This window comes from Terrapene carolina, unplaced genomic scaffold, assembly GCF_002925995.2.
Source record: "Terrapene carolina triunguis isolate 2854851 unplaced genomic scaffold, T_m_triunguis-2.0 Scaffold51615, whole genome shotgun sequence".
Lineage (NCBI taxonomy): Eukaryota > Metazoa > Chordata > Testudines > Emydidae > Terrapene > Terrapene triunguis.
Genome location: NW_020715966.1, coordinates 1,017 through 24,645, shown reverse-complemented (window position 1 = coordinate 24,645; position 23,629 = coordinate 1,017). Strand labels below are relative to the sequence as shown.

The following is a 23,629-nucleotide window of genomic DNA, read 5'->3' as shown; positions in this document are numbered from 1 at the left end:
GGGGGAGGGGCTCAGGGCCCGGGAGGAGGCAGGGTTCGGTGTGGGGGCGGGGCTCAGCGCCCGGGAGGCGGGGCTAGGGCTGGGGGCGGGGCCCGGGGCCCGGGGGCGGGGCTCTGGGAGGGGGCGGGCACTGCTGGGTGCCGCGCGGGGACTCGCCCTGGGAGCCGCCGCCGCTTCCTAGTAAACAGCCGGGCCGCGGGGCCGCGGGAGCCGATGTCCGTCCGCGGCGCGTTCCCGCTCAGCCCCCTGACCCCCGCCCCCGGGGCTGCGCCGCCCCCTTCCGCCCCGGGGCCCGGCCTCATGCGGGGCGCCAGCCCGGCCGCAGCGGGGGCCGCCGGATACCGGCCCATGGGGCCCGCCGTCGTCCAGTACCAGGTGAGGGCTCCGGGCGGAGGGGGGCGCTGCGGGGTGTGGTTTGGGGGGCTGGGGTTTGGGGGGGGCTGGGTGCGTGGGGGGGCACTGGGGGACGTGGAGGGAGGGGGCTGGGGGGAACTGGGGTGTGTGGTTTGGGGGTGCTGGGGTTTGGGGAGGGCAATGTGGGGGGGCTGGGGGACGTGGGGGCTGGGGTTTGGGGAGGGCAATGTGGGGGGGGGCTGGGTGCGTGGGGGGGCACTGGGGGACGTGGGGGGAGGGGGCTGGGGGGAACTGGGGTGTGTGGTTTGGGGGGCTGGGGTGTGGGGAGGCCACTGTGGGGGCTGAGGGAGGGCACTGGCGGGAGTCAGGGGCTGGAGGTGGGGGGCTGGTGGAGGGCACTGTGGGGGCCCGGGTGTGTGGAGGGAGGAGCTGCGTGTAGCCCGGGACTGTGTGTGGGGAGGAGGGCACTGGGCAGGGGGCGGCCGTGGGGGAGAGGGGCGACTGTGTGTGGGGGGGGCACTGGGGGGTGTGGGGAGAGTACTGGGGAGGGACCGGGGGAAGGTGCCATGTGGTGCTGGACAGGAGGAGGAGGAGGGTGGTGGCAGCCCCAGGAAGCCCCCTTTGCTCCCCTGCCATGGGTGAGTTTCCTAGCGCCACACCTGGCTAAACACCATCCTTCCAATTTGCCCCTGTCCCTGCGCACCCCGCAGCCCTCCCCCGGGGAGCCAAGCTCCGGCCCAAGGGAGGAAATGATTTCCAGTCCAGTGCCCTGATGGGGTTGGGCTCTCCACCAGCTGGAGTGCCTCTGCTGACCCGGGCTGCGGCAGTGGCCCAGTGGCAGGGCAGCCTCTCAGGTAACTAGGTCTCACACTGTTCAGTGCAGCAGTCCTTACACCACGGTGGCACCAGGTACACTCCGCTTTACAAAGTGGCCACCTGCCTCGGTTTCCAGGTACTCTCAGAACGTGGCCCCACACAGAGCACGTTGCGCTAGGTTACACCGGGTCACGGCAGCAAAGTCTGCATTCAAAAAAATGTGTCACGCTTGTCATGCCAGGCACAGATGGAAAAACCTGCTCATGGACTCAGTTTCTGCCTGTGCATCCAGCAGCAGCCAGGGTCTAATTAAAACAGAGTGTGCAGCAGTAACCCGGGATCAAGTGGGCAATGGTTACACTACGTTAATTCCAGCTCCTCCGCTCTGGCTCTTATTCCACAACGTAATTTGGAAGAAGCAGGGAAAGGGGCCTAAGATGTCAACTGAAGAAGAATCTGTAACTTTGCTAATTGGGTCCTGAGACTTGGAGGTCTTGCCCTATGGGTGGATTTACCATGGGGCTGGATGTGATCATTCCATTTACTAGTTTAAAAAGAAATGGCTGTAGGAGGCCTACTTATGGACACCCTGTTCTCTAAAGCAGTGGGGGAACTTGGGAGAGGTATATGGCTCCCCCCTCCAGGGACTCATGGGAATGAGCTCATGCTTCGCTTCCTGTTTCTGAATTCGGCTGAGATCCTTTTCAGATGGCTCGGGGTGGGGTGTCTCCTGGTAGGAGCTGTCACTTGGGGGGTTGTTTTGTTTTGGAGAGGATGAAATGGAGATGGTCGTTTCTACTTGAAAGGTAACCAGATTATATTGACCAGAAGCTTGGTGGCTTTTATGGTGCCTAAAACAGCATTGTGTATGTTTGGGGGAAGGGGTTTGTGCATGAGAATCATTAGAAAATAACAGGACAGGAGACAGACCCCAATCAATTCGGTTCTTTGCTGTTTTGGTGCCCCGACCGGGTTCTCTGTACAAGAGTCTGGTAACTGGACTCTTTTAGGGTATGTGCACTGCAGCTGGGAGCATGGCCTTCCAGCCTGGGTAGACAGACACACGCTGCTGACAATAGCCGAGGCCCAGGTGACGGTATGGGCTAGCCACTCCAGTGCAGACCCAGGGAGTTGGACAAGCTTGTACTCGGGTGGCTAGCCTATGGTGCAGCATCCACACTATCTATGTACCCGGGCTGGGAGGCACACTTCCAGCTGCAGTGTAGACATATGCTCTGAGGCTGTTCTGTGGAGGTGATAAAGCTGCTTGACAGAGGGGTGGGGTGGAGAATGGAGTTGCTGTTCTTGGGTCTTGTAGGGGAATGTGTGCATAATATCTATGGGTAGCTGTAGTACTCAATAGGAATGTGCTAGAATTCAGCCAACATCTCTCTTCTTCTCTCTCTTCCCCCCCCCCCCCAAACCCCAACCAACAACAACAAAAAACCAATTGCATCAAACAGCCCTTTTCGCTTTCCCAGGTGCTGAGAGGAGGTAACATTTGTGGGCTTGATTTGGCTACTTGGCAGCCCACTTGCTGCTTCACCTCTTCTGAGGTGGTGAACTGGATCATGGACGTGCAGTAGGCCAGCAAGCAGCCCCTCTGCGCGCAGCTTTGGATGTTAGAACCTGCTTTAGAAAATGTTGGCCTGAATTGCTTGGCTAAGGTTGGATGGCAAGCCAGTGGGAGAACTGGGAACAGAATCCTGATTCCCTTCCCTGTGTCTTAGTACAAGACTCTTCTTCCCCATACAGTTTCCAGAAAGTGCTATGGGATCTCTAACACATACCAGACTTGGTTCTTGGATTAACATCTCCTCCTTAGGATGGCAACTGTCACAGTGCAGGGTGATATTACAGGCTCCGTATTGTCAACTGAGAATTTTATTCCATTGAAATCTAGCATGTGATCAGTATGTTAAAGAAACTTTGTCCAGATGCTGCTGCAGATTGTCCCCTATGCAGCCTCTGTTTACGCCTTCTTTTCCCTGGTTCTCCATGGCTTTTAGCCACTTAAAGTCCATGAAAAACGGTGTTAGCGGATGAACGCTGACTCACTTGTGGTGTTGCTGTGCAAACGCTCTCTGTGTCAGCAGCATAGGATGTTGTAAACAGCCAGCAGGAACTGCTGCACATGAATCCATGTCAGGGGCAGCCCTGAGATTCACCTGGGGTTTGTGGGACGGTCATTCTGTTTGTGTGAAAGCCAAACCGTTCTGCAGACAGCTAAGTGTGAACCTCAGGCGACGATGGTGTTTTCTACTGAAGCTTCTCCAGTTCCCCTGTTTTCCGTTTCCCCTTTAGCAGAGCTCTCATGTAAGTCGATATTTATGCGCATGTTTTGCAGATATAACAGCTATGCCCAAATTTTAGATTTCCTGCATATAGTTTACCTGAAGAAAGTTGGACAGATAGTGGAAAATAATGGAGGGGGAGGGAGAAGGTTCCTGCTTACCAGAAACTCTTATCTCAAACTCTGTTCACTATTTTTTTTTTAAACATCATCTTAATAAATTTTTTAAATCTGAAGCAGGGGATGGACACTGGTCTCTGGAGTGGAGCTGGCCAGCGAGCCGAGCTAGGGAAGTTTGGGAGTCAGTGAAACAATTCTGTCTGTTGTCTAAAGCGTTCTTTGTGAGGAGTGTAATATTATAACTGTCACTCAAACTCTCTGCCCTCAGCGTGCAAAGCTGGTCATGCTGGTGCAATTCGCTCTGAGCAGGCTGAAGGGTTGGGTAAAGCTCTCTGCCAGAGTTTAGGAGACCTGATTGCTCTACAGTCTCCAACTAGCCCATCTTCCACCCCTCTGCTAGTCTCCACCTCCAGGTCACCAGCCCACCCCCATTTATATCCACGAATTAAAAAACAACACATCCCCCAACCTAGGAAATTTCCACATTGAAAACATCATTAACACAGAGTTAAGGCTGTTCAAGTTATTCCCTCGAACACCAAAAAGCGAGGAAATCTCAAATCAAGGTAATATACAAAACTCTGAGCATTAACCCACTAGGGTCCCAACTCTTGACCACGCCAATATGCTGTCACATGGGCTTTCCTTTCAACGGTATCACCCGCAATGCGCCAATCCTAGCATCTTTGCATACTGTACAACTTCTGTGTTCTGTCTGTCTGGTGTAGAGTACACCTCTACCCCGCTATAACACGAATTCGGATATAACGCGGTAAAGCCGTGCTCCGGGGGGGGGCTGCACACTCCAGTGGATCAAAGCAAGTTCGATATAATGCGGTTTCACCTATAACGCGGTAAGATTTTTTGGCTCCCGAGGACAGCATTATATTGAGGTACAGGTGTATGTGGAGATGCTAAGATGGTGTCATTAAACTAGTCAATAAAGACCCACATCTGAAATTTGTGGAAGGTGCCATAGGGCAGGACAGAGGTATGCTGACAAGGGTTTGTTGAGATTTAGAGCTGGGGTAACAAGGGGTGCTGTGGGTCACGATTGGGATGCATTAATAGTGACTACATACTTGTCTCCACACTGGCTGGCTGTAGAGAGTAGTATCAGCCCTTCACTTTCATGGCTGTTCCTCACTGGAGCCTCACAGCACTAGATCAGAGGGGGGTGCTGCCGTCTGTTCTGTGCATCTGGAGAATGCTGGCGTAGGCCCCATGGCCACATTAGATTCAGACCTGGTGTGCCTTGGTTTAGTTGGGGACTTACTCCACAGTTCAGGGTCTGAGGGACACAGTAACCATCAGTGACTTGGGTCTGTGCCGGGGAGTACTCAGGGGCTCTTTAATTGGTGGATTATTAACATGATACGTTAATCCTTCTACATCCTTGTGTATCACTTGGCTGTTTCATTAACAGCTCGAGCAGGGAGTTTAAGCAGGTGGCTCGTCTCGGCGTCAGGGGGTTTTGTCTCTGTTAATCCCCCCATGAATTAGTGGCACCAAGTCTTCTAACTTAGTGGTTAGTTACTGGTGTTCCCAGAATAGCCAGACCCTTGTCCTTTGCATGGCGCCCAGCAGTCGAGTTTAGACAACAAAGGGGGGTTGAGTAAGAGGATCAGAAAATGGACGATTATTCAAGCTTTGCCAAGGTGCTTGGCACAGTACAGAATGAGGAGACCCGGTCAGTGCCTCCCACGAGCTTGCCAGCTAATTCTGACACATGGGTGTCCAGAGGAGTTGGAGGCAGTGCAGGGCCCTGGCAGAGGTCACTGCTGAAGGGCTTAGCAGAAGGGGTTTTGAGGGAAGGGTTTGAGCAGTGGTGCTGGGGACTGTTCGATCATGAGGAGAACTGCATCCTAAGCATAGAAGGAGTCGGACAGAAAACTGGCTACAAAGGGGGACGCTTGGCTAGAGTGAAGACAACTGGTGAGCAGAAAAAAGACAAGTCTGGAGACGGGCAGAGTCTTGATAGTGAGGAGGTGAGGCCGGAGCTTGTTGCAGCTGGCAAGGGAAGCTCTCGAAGGGATTTGAATAAGGGAGTGGTGTGGTCTGAGGAACCAGTGAGGAATTTAATTGCAGTATTTCTGCTGTGCTTTTCACCTCGAAAGTGGAAGTGCAGCCATTAGAGGCTGAGTCCCAGGCTGAAATGCTCCATCTTGATCACACAGGGACCCAAGTGCCATTTGTACTCTTTAATGCAAATTAGGTGATGGTTTAATTCAGTCAAAATTAGGGCATCCTTCATGTGCAAGGGCACAGATCTAATGTTGGGCCTAAGCTATCCGGCCATGTTAAACTGGTTACATTCTGGTGAAGAAAGAGCCGGCTTTATGATACAGCGCCTTCAGTTCTTTTCTGTAGGACCGCTACAAAACTGTTGTGCTCTTTGCTGTCCCTAGTGGCTCTGCCCTATAAATTAACTATCTCGGGTACTGATGTTATGCCAGAATAGAAATAATAGAACAGAAAGCTACATGTTCCATTAGAAATGGTTTGATCAGTATTTGCTGAATGAGAAAGATCTTCTTTCCAAGGTGTTTAGAGGCTGTTTGAAATAAGAGTTGTTTGTTTGTATTGCAGTAGCACGCAGCGGCCCCATAGTGCTGTACACACAGTGAGGCAGTCCCTGCCCCAGAGAGCTTGCAGTCTCACTGGGATACGATTTAATGGGTGTAACGCACAGTGAAGGGAGTATCGGTCATAGGAATACATGGTTATCTAAGCCAGCTATAGATATATTTCACAGGAGTTTTTAATGGGAATCTGCACCAGGCCACTTGTCTGTGGTGTAGAAGTTAGCTCCAGTGGAGGGACTCGAAGTAGGGTGTCATGGACAAAGTGCCAGGCCAAGAAGATTTCAGCAACAGCAGCATTTTGAATGACTCTGAGAAGGGATCAGGGTTGCTAGGAGTCAAGATGAGAGCGAATGACCTGGACTAGGGTTCTAGCTGAGCAAGGGACTATCTGTCCTTTAAAAACAGCTACATGGATGTGCTGTTATGCTGGGGTGTAACCCTTCCTTTCCCGAACGGCGGTGGTTTGAGAGGGCAGGTTTCATCCGAGAGATTATACATCTGAGTTAAACTTTGTATGGTCGCTTAAATCATCTGCTTTCTCTTTTGAGGCGGGAGAGGCAACAGTGAGTCATACCCAGCCCTTTGCCTCCAAGAGGAAAGCACCTGAGGTGGTGAGATTGGAGTTAATCTAGATGTAAAATCTCTGTGAAACCTGCTGTCTGAGGCTTCCACTCCACCCATCATCAGTTCTTTCTCTGCTGCCTCTCTTGAGAAGTGCCCCCACCCCACCCTTTCTGCAGATATTCCCTCAACTCCTCTCTTTTCTGTAGTCTTCCTTTCCTTAGCCGGGGTCTGGAGAGGGCAGTCCTTACCGGGGGGCCAGTTCAGTGATCTGTTTCCCTTCTGAGCTTCCTGTGGGAATGTAGTGCTGCTTCTCATGCTGCTGCTAACTGTGGCCTGTGGTGTAGAAAGCTAGTCTTTTCAGCACTCCCTTTTGGGTGAGAATCGTACTCCTTTCTCCTTATTTCATTTTGCCTTAATGCTTGGGCTACAGATTAAATTCCACAAAAATCTGAAGTGGGTTTTTTACCCACGAAAGCTTATGCCCAAATAAATCTGATGGTCTTTAAGGTGCCACCGGACTCCTTGTTGTTTTTGTGGAGACAGACTAACGCGGCTCCCCCCTCTGATAGATTAAATTCTTCCCTTTGCTGTCTCCTTCCTTTCTCGGATTTGCTTGTGATGTTTTCACTCTTGCATTTACTTTTTACTGGGCCATCTCAGTTTGTCTCTTCCCTCTGCCTGTCTGAGACCATAAAGTGTGTGAGTCTGTCATCTTCTGTGATGTTTTGCATGCAGGATGGCATGGGTTTAGCCTGCTATGTTTCAGTGGCAGGTGCAGAAGTCTCAGGTTATAACTTGTGCACCGTTTGTACAGTGCGCTGGGGAGACAGAATGTCAGAAATGGATTTTTTTTACTTGTATTAAATGGACCCTGATGTGCAGCATAAACTGACTTGTTTCTCTCCCTTCCCTCGGTCTCCCCCATTCTCACCCTGGGACCTTGCGGTAGCAGCGAACAGTAAAGCGGCCATTGTGGGTTCTGGCACAAGCGTTGCTTCATGCCCGGATTGAGTTGAAGGCAGAATCCTCTGACCTGTAACATCTGTGGCTTCGCAAGCAAATCTGTCGGGACCCAAATCTCTCGGCTGGTGCTTGCAGCATCGCCAGCACGTGACTAAATTCTGCTCCGTGGTTCTGGCCATTGCTTTGTTCCCAGTCCCTTTTATTCACTACCCTCCTGTCTTCAGGAGACCCATTGCCTTACACAGCTGTAGTCCTGCTAGGGGAGAAGTCTGTACTGGGATTTCCAGGAGACCAGGCAACATCTTAATGTTGCCTTCCTCTGATACCTTCTGTTTGAAGATTTCAATGCCCTTGGACAAACTGAGCTTCCTGATGTCCCTGGGGGCAGGTATTATCCCTGTTCTACAGACTGGCAAACTGAGTCGAGGGGAAGTGAAACAGCCATAGACTCAGAATGCCACGCGGGCGTTGGGCCCTTCTGCAGCATGGATAATGTAGCTTCAAAATCCAAGAGATCTCTCGCATCATTCTGAAAGCTGAGCTGAAATCCTGTTTGAACAGGGTTTGTTTTGCATGTCAGAACAGTAAACATTGCTGTTTGGCTTATGGGGATTCTGGAGGAACATGCAGAAATTGCCTTCACTGGGCATCCATCCAGGCCTTGCTTCCAAAGCCCCAAGCAAGAATACATGTGGCTCTCTCCATAAACGTCAGTGTACACGAAGTTGGATCACACGCTTCTGCCATGTCAGGAAAGCCCCATTTGCTCTTTGTTCTTAAAGGCTACACTGGATTCAGTTTTGGGAACTGACGGATAGGTGACAACTATCGTTTACGGCCTGTAGGATCCTGAAATGCAAACCAGAGCAAGGACCATATTGTGGTCTGCACCAGGCGTACCATGGACCTGCCCCTGTCGCAGCAAACTGTCTGTTTCAGTCACCGTTGATTTCCTACAACTTTCAACCATATCCCCTGCCCACTGCCTGCCTTGGAAGTGCTCTCTGTTCTTTGCGGGGAACTTGATACTGCATCCTAGTGGCACCACTCCTCATTTTCATTAGACAGATGAGGTCTTCTGGATTATCCTTTCCTTAGTCCTGGGCACTGAGAGGGTGTTGCTCCTTGGTGTTAAGTTGTAGAGAAGAGCCATTACATTGGGACAAAGAGGAACAGAGAATTAGAGACTGTCTCTTCCCATTACTTTCTGAATCACTTTCTTCCTTTAAACAATGTGTGACTCAGGCTATATCAACACCACAAAGATGAGTCAACCTGTGTTAGGTTGACTTACAGCCATCGCATGAATTACTGCGGTGGTGCATGTCCACACTACCCTCCTTGGGTCGGTGGTGCAAGTCCTCACCAGGAGCACGTCCACTGACCTAAGAAGGGCACCATGGAGAGCAGAGAGCCTGGTCTCTCAGCTCCCTGCCAGGAGCCCGGCTGCCCCACAGGCTCCTGGGCTCCCAGCAGGCAGGCTGCCTGCCCCCACCTCCCTGTTCCCAGCTGAGGAGGAGTGAGATTCTGCCCAGCTTTCACAGCAGAGCCATGAAATTGACAAGAATGACAGCCAACAGCTGATGTAAGGAACCCCAACAACACCGACACAAGCCCTGAGCCTCTCGCTGAGGTGGTTTTATGATGCCCACACAGCAGGGGAGTTACATCGGTGGGAGGAGCATTGCAGTGTGTACACCTCCACTGTTTTGTCGACAAAACGGTGTAGTGTAGACAGGGCCTCAGACTGCCTAGCTTGGCTTCTCTCTGCTGACCAAGCACTGAAGTTAGTTCTCCCCTTCGGTTCCCTACTTGCAGCGTCTCCAGTTCCTGGCCTGCCCCCTTCTCAAGAGGAGCCCTTGGCAGGCATGTAGGTTTCTGTCATGCAGGCAAATGTTCATCAGGAAGCATGCCAAACTCATGTTACTTCTGAGGGAAGCTGACGCCAAGCAGGGCTCCCAAAGTGCAAGAGGCCTATGCATTGGTCTGGAATGAACCACTCCACTGTAGACTGCTCCATCCATGCTTTCAGCTTCTGGAGGGAATAGAAGCAAACATTTTCTATCCCACTTCCAAATGGCTCCACTCGTTCTCTGTTGGGAATTCTGGATATTGTCCAACATCTTACTTGGAGTGTAACGTCCGAGCTTTGCCCTTAGCTTAGCCCATCAGCTGGAGTAATGTGAGGAGTTCTAGGTGGCAGGGTCACTGATCGAGGACTGTGGAGACTAGAGACCCTTGCAGACCCCAGTCAGGATGGGCATTATGTGCTAAGAGCTAGGACTCGCTTTGATGATGCTGGCTGTAACACACAAGACAGTACCATGGATACTGCTGGTAGAACTCAAACCAGTAGGGGCTTTGCTCTGTCCTTGAGAGGATTCTCTAAGCAGCTGTTTAACAAGGCCGCAAGGATAAACCAGGAGATGGGGAATCTACTTGTGTGATTCTGCCTTTCCAGTTCCTCTCACGCAAGGGATTGAACCCAGGTCTGTGACGTGCTGCCTGGACAGAGGGCTGAATCTGAGCTGTGGGTGAAGACTGCTCAAGCACTAGTGGAGGTGATGCCAAAGTCAAGCATCAAAGATCCCTTTGTCATGGTGCTGACACTTCATTTACAAACATGAGGCCTCCCTTCTCCCCACTGGAGCCGCGTGGTCTCTGCAGGCTTCCCCATGCCAGGTCAGCTTCAAGAAATCTTCATACAGGCTGTTATCACTCATGGCAAGCTTTCAGACACACCCTCTGAGCTGACTCCAGGCTCCTCCAAGTCCCTCCCCAAAGAGATCTCCTTTTCCTGCCCAAGCTTCAGAAATCTGACCGAATAAAATAGCACAGTGAATGAGGTAGACACATCCCAAGAATGACAGTCAGGGGTTGGTTACTTTAGAGCAGGGGTTCTCAACCTTTTTCTTTCTGAGGCCCCCGCCGACATGCTATAAAAACTCCCTGGCCCAGCTGTGCCACAACGTTTGTTCTGTATCTAAAAGCCAGGACCATTGTTAGGGGGTAGCAAGCAGGGCAATTGCCCAGGGCCCCACAGGGGGCCTTGCAAAGCTAAGTTGCTTAGGCTTCAGCCCCACGTGGCAGGGTCGGGGCCCTGGGCTGCAGTCCTGTGTGATGGGGCTTTGGCTTTCTGCCCTGGGCCCTAGTGAGTCTAATACCAGTCATGCTTTGCGGACCCGCAGGTGGCCCTGGACCCCTGGTTGAGAACCACTGCTTTAGCGTGTGTATGTGAGAGGAATAGCAAGTGATGAGATTAGGAGTTGGGGATACCACAGAGCCATTGCACCCTGGCTGGCAGAGACTTGGCCAGGCCAGGCCCTGGCCTTTGGAGACATCCTCTCACTTGTGCAAGCTTGTCCTAGGCTTACGCCAGAAAAATTACCAGCCTAAACTACACCAGTCAGCTTTAGGGCTGCGTCGAAATAGTTGCCCTGTGTGAATTTCCTTGCTGTTGATAAGCCTGAAAGTCAAGCTGGGCATCCCCCTTCTGTTTCACTACAGTGAAGGTTCTTTCGAGTGATTGCACATGTCCGTCCATTCCATTCTTGGTGAGCATGAGCCCTGCGCACAGTCGCTGGAAACTTTTCCTCTGGCTTGACTGCCCTCAGCTGCTGTGTGTCTGCTCAGCCGCCCCTGAGCTCCCTCAGTTCCTTCTTACCGCCGGTGACGGTTCTTGGAATTGCTTGGCTTGCCTTAGCCAGTGCTCTGCGTGTTGGTTGTAAATTAATTCTAGAGAGTTTTCTAGATTTATAGTGTTAGTACTTAGTTAATAGTGTAAGTTTTCTTTTTTGGCCGGACTTAGGGTTTTTTCCATTACCCTGTACCAAGGGATGCCTCGTCACCGGCTTCAGGCCCTGCGTCTCTCGGGTTAGGCCGGTGCCCGTAAGTGACCCACACTCAGGCTGCCTGAAGTGTTTAGGAGAAGCTCATATTCAGGATCATTGCCAGATCTGCAAAGACTTTAAGCCTCAGACAAGGAAGGACAGACAAGCCAGGCTAAAGTTTTTGCTCATGCTAAGACCTCTCTCAGAGCCCAGTAGGTCACACTCTGCACCGAGTGCCTTGGCATCAGTTAGATGCCTCCCAGTTGCCGGAGTCCCAGCACTGCTCATCCTCCCCAGTGCCTAGAAAGAGGCATAAAACCTCTAAGCAGGCCGCTGAGAGGGGAAGGTTGCTGGCACCAATGTCATCTAGGCGTGGGGATAAGAGTAGAGTGCAGCCTAAAGCTAAGCACTCCCCTTCTCTGGCACTGCCAAAGCTGGCAAGCATTGACTCTGGCACCAAGGCAGGTGCTGTCGAGGCCAGAGCCTGAGGGTGTGCCTGCTACATCTGCGGCACCGCGCTGTCCCGAGACCATCTCGGTACTGACCATGCCGGATGCGTCTGCAGCAGCAAGAGATCTGCTGAACCTTTCGGTGCCGGTATTTCCAGTGGTGCAGGAGACCATGCTCTTGGTACCAGCAACATCGGTGCACCACTTGGTACTGTGTCAGCCTCTGTTACCTCAAATTGCACGTCCGTCGATACCATCCAAGGGGAATCCTGCAATATGGGCTGTACTGCATCGTTCTCCAACTCGGCGTTGGTCTTTGGCACCGTCGGGAGCAGCCCCTCCTTGGTCAGCGGAGGGAGAGTCGTCGTCTGAATCAGAGGTTGGCTCCTGTGTCTCCCAGCCTCAGAGCTGCTCTCACTACTCTCCATTGAGGCACTACCTTCAGCGGGAGTACCACTGAGGGGGTGGCCAGGAGGTCTCTGGGGCCCACCACCAGACCAATGGCGTTTTTGGAACCCCTGGAGTTTCCCACCAGTTTCTAGGTCGTACATGAGACTTCCTGTTCTGTGTCCTCGGCGAGGTGGGGGACACCTGCTCACCAGGCACCACCTGTTCCTGAGCCCAGGACCAGAATCCTCATTGCCTTGTTGACGTTTTGGCCCCAGCAGGGCCGTTGTGTGGCTTTACCTATTAATGAGGCAATTAGGGACCCTGTTAAGGCTCTCTGACCTACCCCTTTGTCCCTTCCCCCTACCTCAAGAAGGGCCAAATGTAAATACGTGCCTTCCCAGGGGTTTGAATACCTCGTCCACTCCTCTGGGCGGTGTCAGCAGCTAATGAAAGAGAGCAGCAAGGGGCGACCCATAGATCAAAAACCACACACAAACTAGATCTGTTCGGTAGAAAAGTTTATTTTAGCGGGGGGGCTGCAGCTCAGGATTGCCAGCCAGCAAATGCTTTGGGGCCACTATGATTTTAACGTGGGGGACTTCTTGTTAAAGTTCAGAGACGTGATGCTGGAGACGCTAGGTGGGAGTTCTCCTCAGTTGAGGAGGGGAAATCTGTAGCGAGATGTTTTCTGTAGGCTGCGCTGGATGCAGCAGACGCGGCGGCTAGGTCCATGGCTTCTGCAGTGGCCGCACCTGGGAGCTCTTGGCTGCAAGCCACGGGGCTTCCCCAAGAGGTCCAACAGACTTTATGGCACCTGCCCTTGGAAGTGGCGTTGCTGTTTTTGCAGCAAACTGAGTCTAAGCTCCATGGCTTGAGGGGCTCTAGGACCACTCTGAAGTCTTTGGGATGGTACCCTGCAGCCTCAGCCAGAAAGCTTTCTGGGTAGCTACAGGAGGGGGGCCAAACTGCCTTATACGATCTTTAAGGACAAGGTGTACTTGCACCCTCCTCCGAGATGTCTCTCTAAAATGGTATCTAATTTTCATATTAACCTGTCAGTTTACTTACCTGCGTTTTACCCAGAACCACAGGCCAATAGAGAGGAGCAGTGTTTGCACAGCTCCGGTGTCAGAAGAGCGTTGACTTTCTACATAGACAGGACTAAACAGTTTTGTTTGTCAGCCCAACTACTTGTGGCCATAGCAGACAGAATGAAGGGTCTCCCGCTCCCTTTGCAAAGAATTTCATCTTGGAACTTCCTGCACTCATGTTTATAACCTGGCAGGCGTTTCACTGCCAGGGAGACCGATAGCACGTCCCACAAGATCACAGGCAGCCACAACGGCATTCCTTGTGCAAGTCCCTAACCAGGACCTTCGTAGAGCAGCGGCTGGTCTTCAGTTCACACCTTCGCATCCCCTTATGCCCTTCCTCAGTATTCCAGAGACGATGCTAAATTTGGACGAGTTGTACTCCAGTCTGTGTGCACGTGAACTCCGATCCCTTCTCCCACATTACGGCTTGTGAGTCACTGAAAGAGGAATGCACATGTGCAATCACTCGAAAAGAAAAAACGGTTACTAACCTTTTGTAACTTGTTATTCAAGATGTGTTGCACATGTCCATTCCACGGCCCGCCCTCCTACCCCTCTGCATCAGAGCTGGCCGGCAAGAAGGAACTGAGAGCGCTCGGGGGCGGTTGGGCTTGTGCAAGTGGAACTGACTGGAACGAGGGAAACGTTTTGTGGTGGTGATGTCCAAGAAGGAATAGATTCCTGCCTGTGCGGACTGCGTAGGGCAATCCGGAGTAAAAAGCAGTAAAACTGATTTGTGTCTCTAAAGCCAGCAGATCTGATTTCAGTGCCCGCGTGGGGGGTTGTGTGTGGATCTGTTGACGATGCCATCTTGACGTTGTTGCTTATCAGAGCAGAGATGCGCTTTAAGATGGGGCCACTGGCTCCAGCTTCTCTTGCCTTTTCCCCCCCTACAGCACCACCTCAGTCACAAGAGCCATCAGCGGCTGGCTGCTCTCCATCCTCCGCAGCATCTGTCCTTTAAGCAAGTTGGGGGAAAGAGGGGAAGTTAGCAGGGCAGGAGAGGAAAAATGGGGGAAGAGAAATTAAGAAATATGGGGAGGGAGCAGAGCGAGAAAGCGGCAACAGTGCTGTGAGGGAATGTGCGAGGAGTGGGCCCAACTGGGGGAGCTGGAAACCACCAAACAAGGCCCATAAATGTCCCCAGAACAGCTTCATTTTATTTACCAGGTAAAATGATAAGCATTTCGTTTAACAATCTAGTTGGTGATTGCTCTCCGTTTGGGAATATTGTTCAGCTTGCTGGGTAGTGCCAACAAAGGAAATCGGAAGCAAAATGAATTAATTTTGTGCAAGTTCTACACAAGCATTGCCTCTTAGAATTCATTCTGTTCTGTGTTTTCAGTGATAGGTGGAATTGTTGAAATTAAATGTTAGAATCTAGGCGACTGGAATTCCCCATACTTCACAATGGGGGTAACTGGAAGATTGCCCAAGGTGACTTCAGGAAGCGCTATGAATAGAGCCCAGATCTCTAGTAAGATAGAACTAAGGCTTATCCATTTGCCACAGTGCCTGTCGGAATGAATGTGCCACATTTATGTGCTTGTCTATCCTGTCTGTAACCCTGTGCCATGCTCTACTCTAGAGCCATTAATATAACCTAGGAATTCTGATACTCTTCTGTGGACCAGCCCCAAGAGGGCACCATGACAGTTTGCCAGGAGATTATACAACTGTTTGTGAAACGGTAATGGCCCGTTGGGCAGCAGCCTACTTCTGCTACTAGTTGCTCCTTTAGCTCAAGTGGAGGAGGTCTATACTGTGGATCTGAAGGTCCTGGGTTCCAGTGTGTTGACAGCCCATGTAGGGGGAAAAAAATGTGATTGTGCATTGTGACAAGTCTGTAATTACATGTGGGTTGAATTACGATTGCCTGGGCAGCCTTAATCTTGGCACTTGCTAACTTTGGGTGCCTGACTTTGCAACCTTAACGTGTTTAAATGTGGACTTTTACAATATTTTTATAGGCCCTCCTGTGAAGTTGGCACTTGTTGAGAAACTGGAGGCCTCCGAGCATATCTAGCAGCTGTCAGAACCTTTCACTTGTAGCTCACCAGTTTGCATCCAGCCCAGCTGAGCAGGGAGTAGAAACTGTGCCTGTTTAATGGCTCTTTGGCTTCTCTAGGAGATGAGTTGGGTGGGACTCAGTTCCCGTTCCCCCAGTCTAAACCCAGACTTTATGCTAATTGGTGAACTCAGCCGAGTGGTCGACAACTGTGTGAGCCATGGAGACTGAACTGCTCCTGTTATGCCTAGAATCAGTGTCTCACCCCCTTGGGCAGTGTGTGTAGGAAGCTTGTTCTGGAGAGGGCTTTAGTAACTAGGGCTCTCCAACGCTCGCTACATCACCCGACGTCAAGCTGAAGTTCTGGCTATATGCAGACAAGCTCATGTAGTCATGTAGAGCTGTACAAAACCTGGCCGTGATGTGCACCCCGACGGTCATTCCAGAGTGCACATCTGGAACAGAGAGCCGCAGCCCAGCCAAACGGGTCCCTCTCTGTTTTATTGCAGGGTTTCGTTGTGTTTGCGGCAGGCTGAGCAGAAATCCCTGTTCAGGAGGTTTTGTGTTTGGTGGCCGAGTGTGCCAGGTGCCTTACGCATCAGGGCCGGCAGCTGCTCCTGTTGAGCCCCTGGGCAGCACTGCTGCTTGTCCGTTACGCGGCTCTTACGTTGAGTCAGTTCCCCGAGCTCTTCTCCCTCGGAGGGAGCGCTCCCCACACAACGGCTCAGTCCGTTTTTCTTCTGTGCTCTCCAACCCCATCCGTCACATGCAGGGCCCAAGCGAAAGCAGCCGGGGAACAGTGGGTGTTGTCTCGGCATGTTCTGGAGCTGCCGGCAGCAATGAAATGTTGTCCTGCTGGCTTGGTGACTTTCCCAACCACACAACCTCCTTGGCATTAGGGAGCCCGTTCTTGAGATCTCGGAAAGCAGACCAAACAAACCAGGGAGCCCTGCGGCGTTGGCCAGCCAGCGGCCACGCTGGCAGTTTGTCAAGCACCCAAGGGCTGCACTTCATGTAGGTAACGTGAGGTCAATTGCAGCCTTGTGTGCAGCGCAGCAGTGCTGCGGCAGAGGCTGCAGGTCCCAGCATGCAATGCTCCGGTTTGCTCTGGGTGCCCTGGATCGTACCTGTCTGGGCCCGGCTCTGTGTGGAGGTGGATCCTGGAGAGGAGGTTGAGGCGTGAAGTTGTGGGCCTACAGCCTCCAAGGAATGCGCTGCTGGATCCCCGGAGGGATCGCGAGATGAGGCCAGAGGTCACAGGATCAAGCTCGTACCTCCTGAGGGGTCGTCAGGGCTCATTTAATGTCCCACAAACCCCCCTGGCCCCCGTGCAGCCTTTGTCACCCAATCAGATACCGCCTGCCTAAAGGTCCGTGTAAGTGGGCCAATGGGCCGTTAGGGAACTGGATTTTCCCTGGTCCTGGGGCTGTCAGGAGAGAGCACCCGCCCTGAGCCATGCACACCCCCTCTGGGCACGTGGCACTCATAACCAGAGCCATGTGAAGGCCATTGCCATGCTTTAAGAGGCCGTTGTGTGCCCTGAGCCAAGGCGCTGCAGCACTCGGGCAGGCACCAGGCCAGTCTGGAGCCAGAACCTCCCACCAGTAGCTGCCGAGTGCGATATGGGTCTCGGGGTGCGCCTCCCGTGGTGCCCTTGCTCCCGTGTGGTAGGGAATCAGAGTGGTGGCCTAGTTACTGCAGGGAGGGCCTGCCCCAGAGCAGGGAGCCTCGTTCTGTGCTGAGCCTGTGTCCCCCTCCTGCTCCCAGAGGGAAGTGAAAGTGGCCAGGCCTGTGGTGGAACCTGCCTAGACCCCAAAGGGGGTTTCCCATGTACTGACAAGTCCGTTAGCGGGGTGTGTGTGCTCCCTGCGGCTTGCACTTCTGCATTTTCTGTTCCACTTCCCTGCTTGTATTTTCTAGAGTAGCAAAAGCTGCAGCTCAACCCATGATGGCACTTTGTGACCCCTCCACAGCTCAGCCAGCATGGCCCCTCCCTCCACACTGCAGCTCAGCAGGTGATGTCGCTGTGCTCCCTCATCTCAGCAAGTGACATCTCTCTGGGCCCCCGAGCCGGGCCCCCCCACACTGCCTCTCCGTGCGTGACTCCGCTCTGCGCCCCCCTCCCATGCTGCAGCTCAGGGATTGACTGTGCTCCGTGCTCCCCCCACACTGCCGCTCAGCAGGGGCCAGCGCTCTGTGCTCAGCCTAGGGTAAAACACAGGTGTTTGCAGTGTCTCCAGTCTAGCCTTAGGAGTTGGTTAGCAACCAGTTATCTCTGTGTCAAACCCGAATGTCGAGGAGCCCTCACCTTGTGCAACTGCCCCTCCTCCGTCACTTTTTGGCTGTGCCGCTGCTCTGCGCCGTTGCCCTCCCCCGTGAGTGCATGGAGTGGGGTGTTCTCCCAGCGCCTGCATGTTCCATTCTGTGCCGCAAGCAGCTGGGGGCACGGACTCCTGGGCCATGTGGCCTGCTAGAGCCCAGCAGGAGGCTTGCCAAGGTAACCGTGTCTCCTTCTCTCCTGCTAGCGTCCTGGGATGCCGCCGGGGAGCCGGATGCCCATGACCGGATTGCAGGTGGGATCCCCGTCAGGACCCCCCTATGGAGCAGCCTCTCCGATGCGACCAGGAATGCCACAGTCGATCATGGATCCCTTTCGAAAGCGCCTGCTGGCTCCGCAGGCACAGCCCCCCCTGGCAAGCCAAAGGCGAGGGTAAGGGTGTCCGTGCTGGTGACGACGTGCCTGACCTCGGGATGGGGCCGGGGTGGTTAGAGCACTGGCTCTGGCCTGGGCTGCTGCATCCCAACCAACCCCAGTTCTGCCAAGGGCTCCAGGCTGGGAGCACGTCCCTGATCTACCTCTGCCTCCAGTTCCCCAACTAGTGCCCTTGCAGGGGAGCTGTGGGGATCCAGTGCCTGTCACTTGCTAATCGCCCCCTGAGCGGCACAGGGCTCTGAGAACTGTCCCCCCCCCCCCCCCCCACCAAACACCACAAAAGCAATGTTGGTGTGAGTGGGGCTCCTGCTGTCACCCTGCTCTGGCAGGCGCCCAGACGCAATGGGAGCTCTGGATCTCTCCTGAGAGGGGCTTTATGGTGTGTCTGCCCCACGCCCCTGCCACGCTGCTGGCTGAGCAGAGGGAAGCCCTCTGGGGATTGCTGTGGGGCTGGAGGCTGGTAGCCGAAGTCAGGGCCTGTGGCAGCCAGCTTTCTGGCACGCAGCGTTCACTTGGCCTCTTCCTCCTTTCGAGCCGAGCGGCCGTGCCAGCACATCCGGAGTTGTTTACAGTGCTGTTAATCGCTTTGCTCTGTTTCTGTTTTCATGAGGGTTTGTTGATTGTTTCTCAGGGGCCCCAGGGCAGGTTCTCCTGGGTCTAATGGAGGCTGCGCCCTGGGTCCCGGGTTATTTCAAAACCTGAATGAAGGTGCATTACCCCAGCTTTGCAGCTCCCTTTAGCAGAGCCCAGCTGTACTGTATGAGGCCAGAGCTCCCGTGCTCTGGGAATCGATGCAGGTTTCCATGCTGTCACAGAGCTGGCTGCCTGCATCTGGGGAAGAGACTCACTCAGGGGAATCACTGGCTCTGTGCGTCTGGGTGAGGTTCCTGAGCAGAGGTGGAATTTAGATAAATGGGGAAATGCAGCTGGCTGAATGAGGGGCGTGAAAGCAGCCGATTGCCGGCAGTGTCCCTGTTTCTGGGGGGAAAACCCCTGAGAGTCCTTCGTTTGCCTCCTGTGATCTCCACAGCACGAGCCAGGCCTGGGCTGGGGGGAGGAAAGGTGGAGCGAGGGACCCCTTCCCATGGCATGAGCTCGGCCTCTGAAGGATGGGCAGCATGGCATTGCGCTCTGACCCATGGCATACACTGCACTGGCTCTGCTCCCTTATTCGCTGCAGATCTACTGGGCCAGGGCTCCCCAGCAGCCTGAGGTAGTGCAGGAGGCAAATGTCCAGAAGCCCTCTCCCTCGCTCTGCCTCCTTCCCAGAGGGGCAGGTACATTTGTCGGAGCTACAGCTCCAAACACTGGACCTCCCGGCTTCCTGTGCTGACCTCCCCTCTCAGCCACCAGCTGACGGTCAGCAGAGAGGGCATCATCATAGGGTCCGAGGTGCCTCAGGGCAGCACGATCCGAACTCTGAAACCTAACGAGGACAGTTCAAGTGTCCACAATAACTGCTTTGCTGATTGCCTCAGCAGAAACGTCCAGCTCTTGGAGGATGTTGGGAGGTGCTGGGATACTCCCCGCTCTCCCCATCCTGCCCCTTGCTGTTAGCCAGAGCGCTGCTGTGGTGCATAGAGGTAGCTAGACCCAAGCTTGGGGGTATTCAGGTGACAACCCCCATCTGTTATGAGCTGTCTTGACTGACCAATCTGTGATGTGTCTTGTGCACTCCTGAGCCGGGGAGACGGCGTGGCCTAGAAACTCCAGATCTGTTTGGTTGATTCTCGTGCCCTCAGCAAGGAGTGGAGTCTCCAGGGGATTCAGGGCTGGCTCAGTGGCTGACTCTCCATGATTCGAGAGTTGCTGTGACCCTCTGAGTTCCAGGCTGGAGTTACTGGAGTTGCAGGCCACTGTGACCAATAACAAGCTGTGGTACAAATGAGGCGGTGCTGAGGGGCAGGGTGGTGTGTGTGTGTGTGTCTGCAGAGCCCCAGTGCATGGGTCTCTGGTCTGACGTGGGTGTTAGAAGCTGCTCAGGAGTTCAGCCTGCGCTCACCTAATGCTGCCGTTCTGTGTGCTGCTTGCAGGCTGAAAAGAAGGAAGATGGCGGACAAGGTCCTACCACAGAGGGTAAGTGCTGCTTCCCTGCTGAGCGAGGGTACCTGGCCCCAGCCCCGGAGTGGGGTGTACTCATGCCAGTGGAATGGGAATTGTAGGAGGAATGGTGTCTCTTTGTTATGTGCCCGGGGTCTTGAGGCACCCTCAGTGGGGTGGAGATGAGGGGAGGTGAAGTGCCCTCTATAGCAGCAGGGGAAGATGATGCCCATGGGTTAGGGGCTACCCAGGGTGGGGCTGGGGGAGAGTAACAGTGCCTTGGTTTCGAGAGCCCTGCTGGAGCTCCTGAGCAGTTGTTCCCATTCTGAGCCTCTGGTCTTGTTGACAAAGGCCATTCCACTGGGGCGTTTGGTGTGCCCGTCCCTCGCCGGCGCGAGATCACCTGCTGGGCTTGAGCCCTAGGCTGGCTGCAGAGTGGAGAGGCAGGCTCCGAGCTGGATGGCAGTGCCCATGGGGGCAGGAACGTGCCGCCAGCCCTGGTTGGCGAGCGCCCGGCTTGGAGTGCTTGGCAGGTGCATTGCAGGCCCATGCTGGGCACGCGTGCAGTGACGCTACTCCGGAACGAAATGACATCCTCAGAGATGGACTGTGGGGAAGGTTTGTCTTCGCGCCCGCCTGCTGGGGCGAGCCGCACAGCTGTAGAGTGTTAGTCAGGGCCTGAACAGCTGGGATACCTAGCTCCAGACACGCCAGGCATTGTGGGTGGGGATGTGAGCTGGGGTCTTGAGGTCATGGTGGTCAGGCCCATTCAGCTGGGGTGGGGATTTCAGGGTGTTCCGGGGGTTGTCTGGGGTACTGGACAGCTTTTCCAAATGGCATCAAGGCCGAGCTGGGCTCCCACCTTGCCGGGCTCCGTGGTGCTAGTGACTCTGGGCTCAGAACCGTGACTTGGGAGCTGCTGCTGTAGGGTATGGGGGGAGCGAGCCGTAAGGTGTGCATGGCCTGGTGAGGGCGGAGACCGGCAAGCCGTCCCTGCAGGCGGTTCTGTGATGGGCTCTCTGTTTGGTAGATCCGGGAGCTGGTCCCAGAGTCTCAGGCCTACATGGACCTTCTCGCCTTTGAGCGCAAGCTGGATCAGACCATTGCCCGGAAGAGAATGGAAATCCAGGAGGCCATCAAGAAACCCCTCACGGTGCGTGACAGCCCCTGCTTGGGCAGCCCCTGCTTGTGATCCAACTCTTGCTGGAAGGACATATAGCCATGAGCCACATGCAAAAATAGGGGATGGAGCTGCCCCATCTGAATGGGGCCCACCTCGCTCCCGGGCCTTCCCGAGATACGCATGGAGGAGGTGGCTCTCCAGTCTTTCAGCTGGGACCAAGAGGAGCGTGCAGCCGAGCAGCAGTTTCATAGACCTTTGTGCAGCTCGGGGGCAGCACGGGCAGATTGCAGCCAAGATCTGGCCTTGTCGGTTCCTGTGTGCATGTTTCTCTCCTGCCCCCTCCCCGATCGCTATGGGAGATGGTGCTCCCCCTCCCGGCAGCGGGTCTCTGTAGGGAGAGGCTCTGGGGTGGGTGCTGGGTGCGCGCTGAATCTGGAGTGTTCCTCTGTTTCTCTCCGCACTGCAGCAAAAGCGGAAGCTGCGGATTTACATCTCCAACACCTTCACCCCGGGCAAGGAGGAGGGGGACGGCAGCGAGCGCGTGGCCTCGTGGGAGCTGCGCGTGGAAGGCAAGCTCCTGGAGGATGTAAGGACACTGACTGCCAGCCTGGCAGCCTCCACGCCGGCTGGTGCCGCACGGGGGAGCTGAGAACTGTCCCTGCAGCTGTTCAGCCCCCGTCTATCCCCACCCATGTTCGGAGCCTCTCAAAGCCCAGATCTTCCCTTTGATAGCCACGGGACAGGGAGCAGCGCTGGCCCTGCCTGGGTTCTGGACTTGGCCTGTCTGACCTGGCTGTGAGGGAGGCTGTGTATGTCCACACGGCACCTGGTACTCTGTGCAGAGCCCCACAGCACCGGCAGCACCCCCTTGCCCCCCCCATGTGCGAACAGGTTCCCAAGCCCTCCCCCAGAGTGGCCCTTCACTTCTAGCTGTATAGGGCCTCTCCATCGCACCCCTTCCACAGCCTGACATTGCAAACTCCCAGCCCCCCTTCCCTGTGCCCCGCCTGGCACAGCTCTGTGCTCCCTGGGCCCCACAGCACCAATGGCAGCTCTGATGTGCCCACAACCATCTCCGAGCAGCCAGCTGAGGCGCTGCCTGTGTAGCCCCCGCCCTGTCTGTCTGAGGACTGGGGCTCTGGTTATGGCCTGCTGCACTCCTGCCCCCCGGCCCTGGGGAAGGGCAGGCCGAGCACTGCAGCGGTTCCTCTCTTTCAGCCGAGTAAGCAGAAGAGGAAGTTCTCCTCCTTTTTCAAGAGCCTCGTCATCGAACTGGACAAGGAGCTGTATGGACCAGACAACCATCTGGTGGAGGTGAGGCGCGCCTGGCAGCTGCTGCGCGGCTCGGGGTGGAGCAGCCGTCTCCTAGCAGCGCCCCGCAGCGGGTCTCTGGCCTGCGAGCTCCAGGGCTCCTCGGAGGCCTGGGGCTGGCTCTGTTGCACGCTCCGTGGTGGAGGTGGAAGGATCCTTTTGGCCAAGACCCAAATGGCCCAAGGGAGACCATCAGGCAGCTAGTTCCCCCCTGAGCACTTGGTGCCCCCCGGGCTAGTGCCTGGAGCAGGGAGCCGGCAGTAATGCTGGGGCTGGCATCTAAGCGGCTGCACCGGGCCCTCCCTGCAGGGAGTGGCTGGTGCTTGCTCTGGCTCCAGCTTGTGGCTTTGTTTTGTTTGTGGCGGTGTTGGCCCGTGGCCCAGACTGAAGTGGCAACAGCATGGCCTGGCCTGCCTCTCCTCCCCCACCCCCACCTGGAAGACTCCCAGCAGCCCTCGCCCTTAACCTCTTGGGTCCCAGTGCAGGTTGGCAGAGGGGGCTGCTTGGGGGGAGGAGAACTGGGAGTGGGGAGGGGGCCGTTTTGAGAAGTGGTGTTGGTGAGAGGAGCAGCCTGGGGGGCCCATGGGGTGGGCCAGGTGCAGTTGTGGGCTGGGGGAGGTTCAGGTGGGGCAGGGGAGGGTGGGCAGGGGGCAGTCAGACCAGGGCCTGGGGGAACTTGGCAGCCTGAGCTGCAGGGAGCAGGAGGTGGGAGAGGAGCCCGAGGACAGGTGAGGTGCTGGGTGAAGGAGGTAGCCCCAGCCCAAGCTGCAGCCCCAGCAGGACCAGTCGGAGGGGCCTGGTGCCGGAGTTGGGCTGTCCCAGCACTGTGGAAATGGCCCTTGGGGTCTGGGCAGGGCAGCGCTGGGCAGGCCGGGACGGCGACTGATGCCTGCACCAACGCTTCTGCTTGCCACGTCTAGATTTCAAAAAGACCGGGGGCGGGAAGGGAGCTCGTGCAGTACTGCCCCGTAGACCG

At 54.9% G+C, this 23,629-nt stretch overlaps 1 protein-coding gene across 1 annotated transcript; it reads left to right on the top strand.

Moving 5' to 3' along the window:
* Positions 1-309: 309 nt before the first annotated feature.
* On the top strand, positions 310-22,656 carry LOC113405082 (SWI/SNF-related matrix-associated actin-dependent regulator of chromatin subfamily D member 2-like; the record flags this gene model as incomplete). Its single annotated transcript, XM_026647249.2, has 6 exons — positions 310-375; positions 17,992-18,176; positions 20,213-20,255; positions 21,250-21,372; positions 21,809-21,928; positions 22,561-22,656. Coding segments are annotated over exons 1-6 (594 nt in total), but the record flags the coding sequence as incomplete, so codon positions are not given.
* Between the last annotated feature and the right edge of the window lie 973 nt (positions 22,657-23,629).